The 13,023-nt window shown below is 40.8% G+C and overlaps 1 protein-coding gene across 1 annotated transcript in view; it reads left to right on the forward strand.

Annotated features, from left to right (window-relative positions):
* The window catches only part of LOC137284604 (serine/threonine-protein kinase/endoribonuclease IRE1-like), a 56,606-nt gene that overhangs the window by 25,813 nt on the left and 17,770 nt on the right, over nt 1–13,023 (forward strand). The window contains exons 8-12 of the mRNA XM_067816485.1: nt 183–242; nt 768–954; nt 3,540–3,621; nt 4,738–4,882; nt 5,861–6,105. Of these exons, the coding sequence (XP_067672586.1) occupies nt 183–242; nt 768–954; nt 3,540–3,621; nt 4,738–4,882; nt 5,861–6,105 (719 nt within the window). The remainder of the gene's footprint in view (nt 1–182; nt 243–767; nt 955–3,539; nt 3,622–4,737; nt 4,883–5,860; nt 6,106–13,023) is intronic.

Genomic DNA, 13,023 nt, shown 5'->3' on the forward strand with positions numbered 1-13,023 from the left:
GCAAATCAATCCCCAAATAATGTAAGTACAAAATGGATGACCAAGACAAGTCATCAGTTTGTGTTTTTACCAACAGTATAATTCAAGATGCTATCTATCTGACATGGTTTTTGAACTGGAGTTTATATTGAATATGTTCATTGTCTTGAACATGGCATCAGTGGATGTATGTTTCTGTTCAGATATGCAGCACCTCACAGCAAGTTCCAATGGTCTCTCTGTAACTCTCGATAGCAGATCAGGTAGGTTGGAGAAGTTTAAAAAAAAGTGTTTGTAAATGAAATCTATTTAAAAGAAGAAGAAACTTTTGATTAAATGCCAAACACCAAGTGATTGCTTGCAGCGCTTAATCAGAATCTGATTAATATTACCCCGTATAACCCAAGCTACCTGTTACGTGCTAGAGGGTTATGGTCACATGACTTTATGACGGATGAACAGGGGCAAATTTGAACAAACTCACTTGCCAGTGTGAGACGACATGGGCAGGACTGGAATCCTAGAAACTATCAGGATCCAGAAGATGGATCTATTTACCCTTTCTGGCTCTCGGTATTAGAGGATAACACAAGGACTGGATGGCTGAGTGTCAGCATGATCTGAGTGGGTTATCAATTTTTAACTACAGTATTGTATCTATTTAGGCTAGCACTATACAACCAGACAGACCAAGGCATACATTGTGTTGAACTGTTTCAAGAAACATCACCAGATTACTCACAGTTTTCCAACTGTTTCGTCATTTTCCATCCCTTTTTTCCATCCAGGTGATATTTTGTGGCAGCGGGAGTATGACTCCCCAATCGTTGCAATGTATCGACTCCACCAGGAGGGATTACAGAAGATACCCTTCACCAGCTTTGCCCCTGAGACACTGGACCACCTCACAGGACAGCTTGCAGAATATGTTTGGAGGGACCGATTCCTTGCACATGGACAGAAGAAATCTTTCTAGTGAGTACTTGATGACAGTTTACATGCAGGGGCTTCCCTCATCCCTTTTATCATCTTGTATCGAACATTCCAGCATTCAGTCCTGTGTTTCCTGAAATGAGGCTGCATATTGAAAGCTCTTAAATCTCATTCTGTATGGTATAATTTTGTAGAAGTAGTGTCCTAGCAAGCAATTCCTCTTGTATGCCATACTTATCTGGTCAGGTAGCAAGGATGTCTGTAAGCAATACTTTGGCGGTCAGAGCATTACAAAAAAACATACTTCTGTTAGCAGTACTTAAGTGAAGGAAAACCAAGTTCTGTGGATAATCAACTTCTTCATTACTGTGAGTGCAACATTTTGTGTAGGTACTAACACTGTTATCAAGCAAGTGCCTACACTGAAGTGTCACACTCATTGCAATAAAGAAGTTGACTATCCATAGAACTTGGTTTTCCTTCATCTTTACAACTTCTAAGATCAATCTCAATCCTTAAGTGACCAGTGCTTTATGACACACCTCCGTCTGTTAGCAATACTTAATTGGTCCTGTAACAATGTGCATGGCATTTATGCTGACTCATTTTAGCATGCTGACACATCATCATCATTCCCTGAAAACACTTTCATGGTTTTCTTCTGTAATATTCATGGTAGTGCAGGGGTTAAAAAATCCGATGTCTGGGACAAGTCAGTTTTCATTTTGGGCAATCAGATAATGGTACAGTCAAACCCTGTTGTGTCGAACTTGTCGGGTCCAAGGGGAAAGTTCGACTTATCCGAGTGTTCGACACATCCGTCAGCATTGAAAAGACCAAGAACCAACACGACCACGGTGCTTAACACATCGTTATTTTGCAGTAGGATATACATACGAACAATATATCTTTGCAATAAATGTTTACGGCAGTATTGATCTTTAAATTACAACATATACAAATGTAAATCAATTCAATCACTTTATTCGTCATGGCAAATAAATATACATACAAAAAGATAAGAACAAGAATAATTTAACAAACTCACAAGCGTTCCCATTTAGTTGACAGCACTGATTCATTTTCAGTCAGTATAAAAAGTTGTATAGTTCATACAAACGGAATCGGAATGTACATACGTGTACATGTGGGGAATTTATCTCTTAAAAAAATCCGAAATTACAGTCTGTTTGGCGTTCGGGCATGGCATCACAGCAGAATTGATCAAAAAGTTTCTTAATGTACCAAGTTGGTTAGACTAACTTTTCTGCTTGTGCCATCAATAAAGCACTGCTTACATTAGCACTGCTATCCCTAACCATTTTGAACCATTTCAAAAGTGCTTCCTCAACGTCATCAAATTTAGCAGTACGCATTCTCTTACGAGAAGGTGAAAGCTTGACTGAACAAATGCCTCTTTGATTTTATCAGCATTTTTAATCCATGTAGAAAGTGTATTTCTGGGTATGCCAAATTCAGTTGCAATTTCTGCTTTGGATTTCCCACCCGACTCCACAGCTATGACAGCCTCGTATTTTGTCTCTATTGTCCTCACAGATAATTTTCGCTTTTTATAGGTGTAACATGTGATCCAGTTATCCCCCTGGGCTGATCGGGTCCTTCGCTGAATTGCTCTGCCATGTTACTAACCGTACTGGTTAAAAAAATTGATCCTACACCTTAAATACTAAACCAAAAACAAAACATCAATTTAGATAATCCAACTCCGTTTTCCTCACTTCTCATTTTGTATTTTCAAGGAAATCACATGACCGCTAACATAGACTGTCACATGACAACAACATGCGCCATTGTTTGTTTAGAGATATCCTGTCGGTCCGTGATCAACGTGTCACTGGTAACAAGTTAATTATGGTTAATTGTTTGAGTAAAGTTCAGTTGGTAAGTGTGCTGACAATGTGTGTATAGATGCGTAGTAAAACATATCACTTGATTGTTGAGTCCGTTAATCGTTACTTTTGATCTTTAGGTAGCACGTTTATGAGTATGACTTCCGATTGCGCGACTGAAGTTTTGAGTTGCAACAACCAGCTTTGACAGTTCGAGACAAAAGGGTAAAATTGTACTTGTTAGAGCCTTTGGGGACCTTAAAATGAGTTCGACACAACCGGGAATTCGACACATCTAGTTCGACACATCAGGGTAAAAATAATGATAAATATAAGGAAATCGGCAGGGACCGAGATGTCAGTTCGACACATCAGAGAATTTGTCTCAACCGAGTTCGAGACAATGGGGTTCGACTGTATCTTACTTATCCGTGGACTACTAGATAATTTCCACTGATGGTTTCAAACTGCAAATAAACTTGGATTTCATGTCATATCTGTGGCTATTACATTTCGCAATAATAACAATTTAGAGTTATTGTTCTTGGAAATTTATCACTCTTCGATAAATAGTCCAGTAAACATTAACATCAAACATTGTCATAAAATCAGAGCAAGTGGAAAATTAGTCAGGACAAGTTACTTTCTTGAAGTCACTTGTCCTGTGGCAAGTGACTTTTTTAAAAAAAATTGAACCCCTATAGTGACAAACAGGATATTATGTGTGATGTCCACTCACCTCACTCATGTATTGTAGGCTCTGCTTTTAACTTTCAGTCCGACTCTATATGTAGGGGAGTATGAACATGGACCCTATGCCCTCGCCTCACTCGTGGATGAAACTACTGTCACCATTGCGGTGAGTTCTAAGTCTCATGCACACTGGTTTTGGTGATCATGCATCTCATGTTTGTAAATAAGCTTTTGGTTTAAGCGCAAGGTTTTCCTTAAATGTTTTGTTGGTACAGTACTGTAGACATTCCTCCAATCTCTGATGATAGTATGACTGTTGACCGACAGCACCAACGACAGATGAGACTGTATACTCCTGAGCTGCAGGTTTTCCTTAAATGTGTTGTTCATACAGTACTGTAGGCATTCATCCAATCTCTGATGGAGTATGACTGTTGACCTACAGCACCAGGGACAGATGAGACGGTATACTCCTGAGCTGCAGGTTGAGTGTGCACTGCTCCACTGACTGGGAAATGTATCATTCAGGGCAAAGAGTTGGGACATCATATGCTCATTTATATCTCTTTTCCCCCTCTTTTTATACTTAGTACCTATATTTAGTTACCGTATGCGAAAGGTCCCAGTCATGTTTGGTGGCCTTGACCTTCATTTCAAGGTCACAATGGGTCTTTAACGGTTTTCCCTTGTAAGCAAGATATCTCAAGAATTGTGGACTGGATTTTCTTCATATTTGACACTGAACTTCATCTAGTGGTGATCTTCATTTAATTTTCAAGGTCACAGCGACCTTTTTGAACATTTTTGCCTGTTGAGATTGTCAGCAAGAATGGTTCTTTTGATTTTCTTCATGGACTTTCAAGGCTTCTCTTGAATATATTTTGGTAAGCAATTTCTTTGTTACTATATTGCATATATCATACACCATGACATTCATGTGAAGGTCATGATCTCGTCATGCTGAAGACCTGGGTTCAAATCCCCACATGGGCACAATATGTGAAGCCAATTTCAAGTGTCCTCCGATGTAATATTGCTGGAATATTGCTAAAAGTGGCGTAAAGCTAAACTTACCCATTCACTCATGTCAAGATCAAAGTGAGTTTTGAAAATTGTGTGTTTGAACAACTACAGAGCAAGATACGAATAGGCGTTGACTAGTCATGTTTTTTGTTGACATTAAATTTTATCGTGAACCATGACCTTCACTTACTTTTTTGTTTTATAATTTGCGGCAGGGGATTATGCCACCTTGACAACTGCTTGTTATTATTATGATCAGCCAAAGAACAAGGGTCCACTTCTTCTAGAAGGACCAAGACAGGAAGAGAATCCAAGGGAAAATCCCCAGAAGGGTGATAAGACCTCCAACACACACAGCATCCGTGCCACTACAGTGCGGAGGGGAGGCGGAGTCCTTATGCTGGGTATGTTGTTCCTAACTGAAGGACATGCATACTGTGTGCATGTTGTATGCACTGACTCTAAATAGGTACAGTCAAGTCTTGTAAGTCCGACATCGTCCTTTGCTGTGCATGCTGTGTGCATGTTGTATGCACTGACTCTAAGTAGGTACAGTCAAGTCTTGTAAGTCCGACATCGTCCTTTGCTGTGCATGCTGTGTGCATGTTGTATGCACTGACTCTAAGTAGGTACAGTCAAGTCTTGTAAGTCCGACATCGTCCTTTGCTGTGCTCGCTGTGTGCATGTTGTATGCACAGACTCTAAGTAGGTACAGTCAAGTCTTGTAAGTTTCGACATCGTCCTTTGCTGTGCATGCTGTGTGCATGTTGTATGCACTGACTCTAAGTAGATACAGTCAAGTCTTGTAAGTCCGACATCGTCCTTTGCTGTGCTCGCTGTGTGCATGTTGTATGCACAGACTCTAAGTAGATACAGTCAAGTCTTGTAAGTCCGACATCGTCCTTTGCTGTGCTCGCTGTGTGCATGTTGTATGCACAGACTCTAAGTAGGTACAGTCAAGTCTTGTAAGTCCGACATCATCTGTTGCTGTGCATGCTGTGTGCATGTTGTATGCACAGACTCTAAGTAGGTACAGTCAAGTCTTGTAAGTCCGACATCGTCTGTTGCTGTGCATGCTGTGTGCATGTTGTATGCACAGACTCTAAGTAGGTACAGTCAAGTCTTGTTTGTTTGAAATTGTCCATTGCACAGCAAATTGTCGGATTAATGAGGATGCTGGGCCAAATAATCTAGACTACATTACGTTTATTCAGTTCGTTACCAATAAAGCCAATTGCCGGATAAACTGAGGGTGGATTAATGAGGCTTGTCTTTATTTCAGAAACATTTGTAAATCACAATAAAAACATTCCTTATTTTTGTTTTGATTACATCTGATGCAACAATACATCCTGTGAGTGAAGTATGTGTGTTGTCTGCAGGGTACCATGAAGTGCCAGACAGAACCAATGCCCGCATCTCGCCAGCCTTCCAGATCACAGACCACTCTAGCAACAGTGACAAGATTATCTCCCTTGAACCCTTATCCCCATTACCTGAGAAGAAAAAGACCAACGCCACATCTGAAGGAGACTCGGGGCTGGCTGCATACATTGACCTCAAGTTCCTCACAACCATCGTGCTGTCTCTCGGCACCATCATTGCCGTTGTTGTCTACTTCCCTCGGGTGAGTCAACCTCACACACGGCCATCTCATTTACTTATTGTTGTTTCTGTTTGATGTTTTTAAAATCACTAATTTTCCTTAACCTGACTCATGCTTAATTACTTATCTCCCTCTTCTATTCGAAAGGTTAGTGAAACACTTGAAATCCCTTGAAGTTACCTTCTTCAAAAGAAGAAAAAAGAGTAAAATCATACTCACCCACGAGTACCCTCCCTTCCTCTGTGTTTTGGCACCAATACTGGTCATATGACTGGCCATATTTGTCGCTCTCTCCTTTGCCCAACAGGAAGGTTGTGTGGGCACAGCGGTCCCTATGGGACACTTTTCTCTTGCTGTTTCGGACTGTTATATAAATTTTGCTGTACAGTGGAATCTGTCAAATTCGGACCTTGGGTAAATTGTTTTTCTTTACAATTCAGACCTCAGTGGTGGTCCTAGCAGAACTTTGTTAAGTTACGAGGGGATGTCAATAAGTTTTGAGTCTTGAGCATTTTTCATACCCAGGTGTCACAGCCTATGGCACGACATTGAACCTTGGGGTGTAGCTGATGTGATATATAAGTTTTGGTATCCTACTCTCAGAAGTTATTGAACAGCTCACATTGACAGAAAGAGCCCCTCCTCACGGCAGTGAAAATGAATAAAATTGAGTATAGAGCAGTAATTAAGTTTTTAGTTCTTGAAGGAAACTCGGCGAAGAACATTGAAGAAAGGCTTTCAGCAGTTTATGGGAAGTCTTTCCCTTCATCTGCTACCATCAAACGATGGGTCAATGAATTTAAGCATGGTAGAGAGAGTCTTGAAGATGACCCTCGTCCAGGTCGTCCAACAACAAGCACTAGTCAAGAAAACATTGACAGAGTGCATAGACCTGTGATGGAAAATCGTCGAATCACACTCCACGAGTTAGAGGAGACCACAGGCATTTCACATGGATCCATCGAGACAATTCTTCATGAACATCTCGTCATGACTAAGGTGTGCGCAAGATGGGTGCCAAGAATGCCTACAGATGAAATGAAGCAAACAAGGGTTACCATAAGCAACTCCATGCTAACCAGATACAACAAGAATCCAGAAGATTTTCACTTTAGGCTGGTAACCTGTGATGAAACCTGGATCCACCACTATGATCCTGAGAGCAAACAAGAATCCATGGAATGGAAACATGTCCCTTCTCCCAGGACCAAAAAGTTCAAAGCCTCCAGATCAGTGCAGAAGGTAATGGTGACAGCCTTCGGGGATAGCAAAGGCGTCATCCACATAGTTACTTACCAAAAGGAAGAACAATGAATGGGGAATATTATGCTAACTTGTTGAGGCAAGTGCGACAGTCAATCAAGGAGAAGCGCTGGGGCAAGATCAGACGTATTCTTCTACATCAAGACAATGCTCCAGTACACACCTCTCGTGTTGCAGCTGCTGCTGTCCAGGAATGCGGGTACGAAATCTTGCCGCATACGCCCTACTCTACAGACCTGGCACCAAGTGGTTACCATCTGTTCTCAAATCTCAAGGAACACTTGCGTGGTCGTAGATTTCAGGATAATAATGAGCTTATTGCTGTTACTGAGGCTTGGTTTGAGGACCAAAATGGCGCCTTCTACAGAGATGGCATCAGCGCCTGGCAGAAAAGATGGAACAAGTGTCTTGACTCACAAGGGGACTATGTTGAAAAATAAATGTGGTTCATACCAATATTTTGTGTTTTTCTATGCAAGGCTCAAAACTTATTGACATCCCCTCATATCATTACACAAATGCTAAATAAATCGGACTCGGTATAATTCAGAATTCGGACTAATATCTCAGCCCAACAAGGCAATTGACTATGAAAACACGCTGATTAAGTCGGACTTCCTGCTGGAGGCGGAGTGAGTGGCCTAATTAGCGGTCGCCGACTTCAAGCGGATTATCAGGTAAATTAGTAAACAGTAAACAAACAACTCAACCAAGAGGACTCGGCTCAGTGTCACTTAGTGTCACTGTCATTTTATTATAAATAGAAAACAGTCTCGATTATTTTTCATCAGTAGCAAAATGGCTGAACCACCTCCAAAGCGAAGACGTGCATATGCGACATTAAGCTTGGCTTCTAAGATCAAGTTAATAGAAGATGCCTAATCGACACCTCCCATTAAACAGAAAGACCTTGCCGAAAAGTACAAAATCAGCAAGCAAACAGTGTTGGACATTTTAAGAAATGGAGTTGGACTACTACCACCAACAGTATGCCAAAAATGTAAATGCAGAAACCAAGCGAAGGCACAATGGTAAATATGACAACATGGGTGCGATGCTCTATGAATGTTGTTTAATATGTGGTTTTCAGTCTGTATAATTAGTTCTATGATGTAAGAACTTTCTTTCTTTCTTTTGTTCTTTGTGCATAATTTTTGTATTTTATAGGTGTTTTCAGCTTATAATCACAGCTCATACTTTGTTTACATTTTTGATGAAAACAATTTGTAGATACCGGTTTTCAGCATCCAATCCACACTGACTATGTCCATCTTGCACTATGGTTTGTCCTTCAAATGTCCATGATGATCTTTGTTGACACTTGTTGTCTTAAGAATTTCATCAATTTTTGTTTCCCATTCTTAGACATGCAAGGGACAAAGTAAGACGGTGTCCACCAGTCATGTCTGGTAAGGCAAATGGTGATTGTGCCAAGAGGCATATGCTGATTATTACACCTGACATTTGTAATTCCAGTGAGATGGCAGGTGTGACTCAGGAGCGTGACTCTGATTTGGTGATGGACACTACACCGGCACCGGCTAATAAAGAGGCTAATAAAGGGAATCATCCATATGGCAGAGTAAGCGATCTAAATCGTCTTCATCGCAGAAGATGTTATCATCTAGTAATATGAAGGCTTGTTCCTTCATGCGGGATATTGTGCCTCCGGGTGAAGTGGAAATACTCGGAATATTTACCTCCATGTAGGTCTACTCATCCAGCGCAGGATTTTTATCCCGGACTCTTCATGGAGCAATTTACACAACACATGATGTCCTTAACGGATCAACGCTTTGTGGAAGAGAGGCTTGCCATGAAGGCACCTGCCTGTGGCGACTGTCACTGCTGATGAAGCACACCTTACTCACAAACCCGTATGAATGTTGACGAGCAAACGTTTACATTCTCATAGATCATCTCCACTGACAACCTCTGCGTCACGCAGTCTGGATACTTCCATGAATGTTGGGTCACCAATAGTTCTCCATTATGAGATCCTACTAATTATCACATTATTGTCATCAGCGACAATGTTATGTATCCTCTTCACCCTCACATTTGGAAGCACATCATCTGCACGCAGGTACCCTTCACTGCAGGAGGATTTCTCATTGAGGGATCAATCTTTGTGCAGATATAGGAAGCTTTCGTCTAATGTGCACAGGGATTATCGGTTTGAAGATTAACACAGAAAAGAAAGTGCACAAAGGGAGATATGTGTAGAAGATGAATGTGAGCAATTATGTTCTCAGGATTCATGCTTGGAGGATACAGGCAATTATTCACATATGGAGGCTGCACAAAAGGATATTAATTACCTTTATACACCTCCATGCAGGGAATCATGCAGGGAATCACGCAGGGACACGTCGTCGTTTCTGATGTGGAAGTAACTTCATGGTTTGGATTTAGTTTCTCCATTTAAGGAATCTAATGAAGCGTTCACTTATACAGATATGAGAATTTTCTGCGAATCCGCATATTTCTGTGTTTTTGGTTTCATTTTGACCATTTCTGAGATCAATGTAACTTTGCAATAAAAATTTCTAACCTATTCTAGTGGTAATGTATCAGGAGTGAATTGCCATACCTTTGCATCTGTGGTAAACAGCATTTCATGGGAAAATGGCTACCATTATCAAGCGAGGTGAAAATGACGATCTTGTTTTCAGTTTTTGTACAATTTGTCATTCTCATGTCTGCTTATAGCATGGTCAAGGAGGAATTTGATACACTGACAGTTCGTCCCATCAGTCATATTTCTGAGGTACTGGACAGTCTCAGTGCAGCTTTCAACAAAGCTATGAGATATCAAAGTCAACATATACCACCCTTCAATGCGAAAAGATTTCCATCACACCACATGGAACACTTCACAAAGGGTCTGGAGATTGATGAGGAATATATATTTATTAACAACGCACAGATTAATTCTTATAAAGTGAATGACAAGAAACTAGCTCAACTAGGCGCATACATTTTATGGTCTAGCCAGATCTAGAGCTATTAACGAAGATTCTAGAGACTGGATTATTTTGTCAGCCCTTCTGACACAGAAAAGAAATCAACAATTTGAATCAGAGCACCTAGCATCCACTTCAACAGGATTAACTCTGTTTAGAAGACAAGGGCCTTGATCATCTTGCAGCTGGAGTGATAGATTCACCAAACCCTTACTTAGAGCCCCTTGGTCTGTGCCTATTATCTTTGGTGGAAGAATTGAGGAAGTTGCTAGATCAGTCATACAAGTTTCAAGGGAGGTGATGCTAATTAAGTCTATTGCCATTTTGGTTACTGTCATTCAGCAGACTTCGTTATTCTAACAAATCTAAGTTCTCTTGAGTTCAAAAGGAAGAAGACAAAAATTATTCCAGCAGTAAAGGAGGTTGTGGGTTTTTTTGGCGTTCAAGAAGGAATAACAGGACTACCTCCGGTAGAGGCAGCACTCCTAGGAGTGGCAGAGTGAAGATCAGGTTCAGAAGGACTGGAGCCTTCCAAACCCCATCATGCCCATACAACTGTCAACCGTGGGTGGAAGACTGCAGATCTACTGGGAAATTTGGGGATTACAGGACTACTACAGAAAAACTTCGTACATGATACAAGATAAAACTAAAGGCTACTCCACTGCTTAACAGGACTACTACAGAAAAACTTGGTACAGGATACAAGATAAAACTAAAGGCTACTCCACTGCTTACCAGGATACCATTGAAGTTCAAGTATGTGGCAGATCAGACAGACCCTGAAATTAAAAGAAGCCATTCTGTCTCTACTAGAGAAGAACATAGTTGAAAAAATAAAGTCTCATCATCTCACACCAACGCTTTGTTCCCCAGTTTCCCTGGTACCAAAGAAAAACTCCAGGGAAAAGTTCTGACTCATTTACAACATGAGGAGATTCAATTGTGATTATCTACTCAAACTGGAACATTTCAAAAGAATTCACCTTCCACAACACCAGCACCTCGTTCATCCACACAATTACATAGTCAGCATAGACCTGCAGGATGTGTATCTGCATGTTCCTATACATCCACAGTCGAGGAAATACCTAAGATTCCTATTCAAGGGTCAGCATTTTCAATTTAATTTCCTACCATTTTGGTTGTTTACATGGATACTTATCTACGTCAGAACCTTTTATTTGGATGACGGGATTCATGTGCAAGGAGAAGGTAGTCAACTCAGACTACAACTCGGCCACAATCAAACTACTAACTCAGCTAAGATGGTTAGTCAATCTGCTAAAGTCGGACCTTGAACCGAAACAGGATCTGCGGTTTCTAGGGATACGGCTCATCATACCTCTCAACCATATTATGGTTCTGAACAATTGGTGGATCAAGATTCAAGCCAGAATATCACAATCACAATATTTACTCTATCCATTGAAACTCCGATATTGGCAATGCTGTCTGGGACTGCTAACCTCGGCCCAGGACATGACACGCATGGGAAGCTTACATTTATGACCACTTCAGTGGTTTGTGAATCTACATTTGACCAACGTGAACCCCCTACAGTTACCAAAAAATCTGAAACTGTATCTCCTGTGGTGGCCTCGGGAATCGAATGTCTACACAGGAACTTATTTATCAGAGCCGGTCTGCAGCACTCATCTTTATGTGGACGCATTCCTTCAAGGGTGGGGTGCTCATTTCAACAACAAAGTGGCAGCAGGTCCATGGTCCAATCAGGATTGCAAGATGCACATCAGTCAGTTGGAAATGAAGGCAGTAATCAACACGATACAACATTGGTCAGAAGCTCCACAGTGGCTTTTTACATAAACAAGCAAGGATCATAAAGATCATTAAATCTACTTCAACTATTCAACATAGTTGACGAGTTGAACATTTACATAAAAGCATGGCATATTCCAGAAGCAAAGAACATTCTCGCAGACATGCATATGCATTCCCACTTCTGATATTAATACCTCAAGTACTGGCGAAAATCAAACAGACATAAATGTTACAACTGACTTTGGTCATGCCTTACTGGCTATCAAGAATGTGGTTTCAGTACTCATTCAAGAACTCGGTAATCCAACAATGAAACTACCAGATTGGTTGAAACTGCTAGTACATCTGCACACCAAACAAGCACAAGCTCAAAGGATTTAATATGTCTAAAGCATCTCAATCTCATGTGGCTGATTACTTATGTCATCTTTGTCAAACAAGGAGATTAAAAGGATCATCACTTTCAAGTTATCTAGTTGCGCTCAGTACTGTTATATTTATGAAATCAGGCCGTACAGAAATTACTTGTGTATTTCGCTCCTTCTAATTGGAAGATCAACAACAGAAATTCAAAGCCCCAGCTTGGGAACTTAATGTTGTTTTGCAACACCTCACTAGTGAGGAATATGAACCATTGGATCCCGACATCCTTAGAATATTTGACACAAAGGACACTATTTTTACTTGCCATAGCCATGGCAGCTCGGATGTCAGAAATTCACGTACTGGATTTTGCACCAACTCAGTTTGATTCCACAAATCATGGTTGGTTGAGAGTCCATACACACATCAAGACAGGCTAGCATGAGTGATCACATACGCACATCAAGACAGCTAGCATGAGTGATCACATACGCACATCAAGACAGGCTAGCATGAGTGATCACATACGCACATCAAGACAGGCTAGCATGAGTGATCACAT

This window comes from Haliotis asinina, chromosome 5, assembly GCF_037392515.1.
Source record: "Haliotis asinina isolate JCU_RB_2024 chromosome 5, JCU_Hal_asi_v2, whole genome shotgun sequence".
Lineage (NCBI taxonomy): Eukaryota > Metazoa > Mollusca > Gastropoda > Lepetellida > Haliotidae > Haliotis > Haliotis asinina.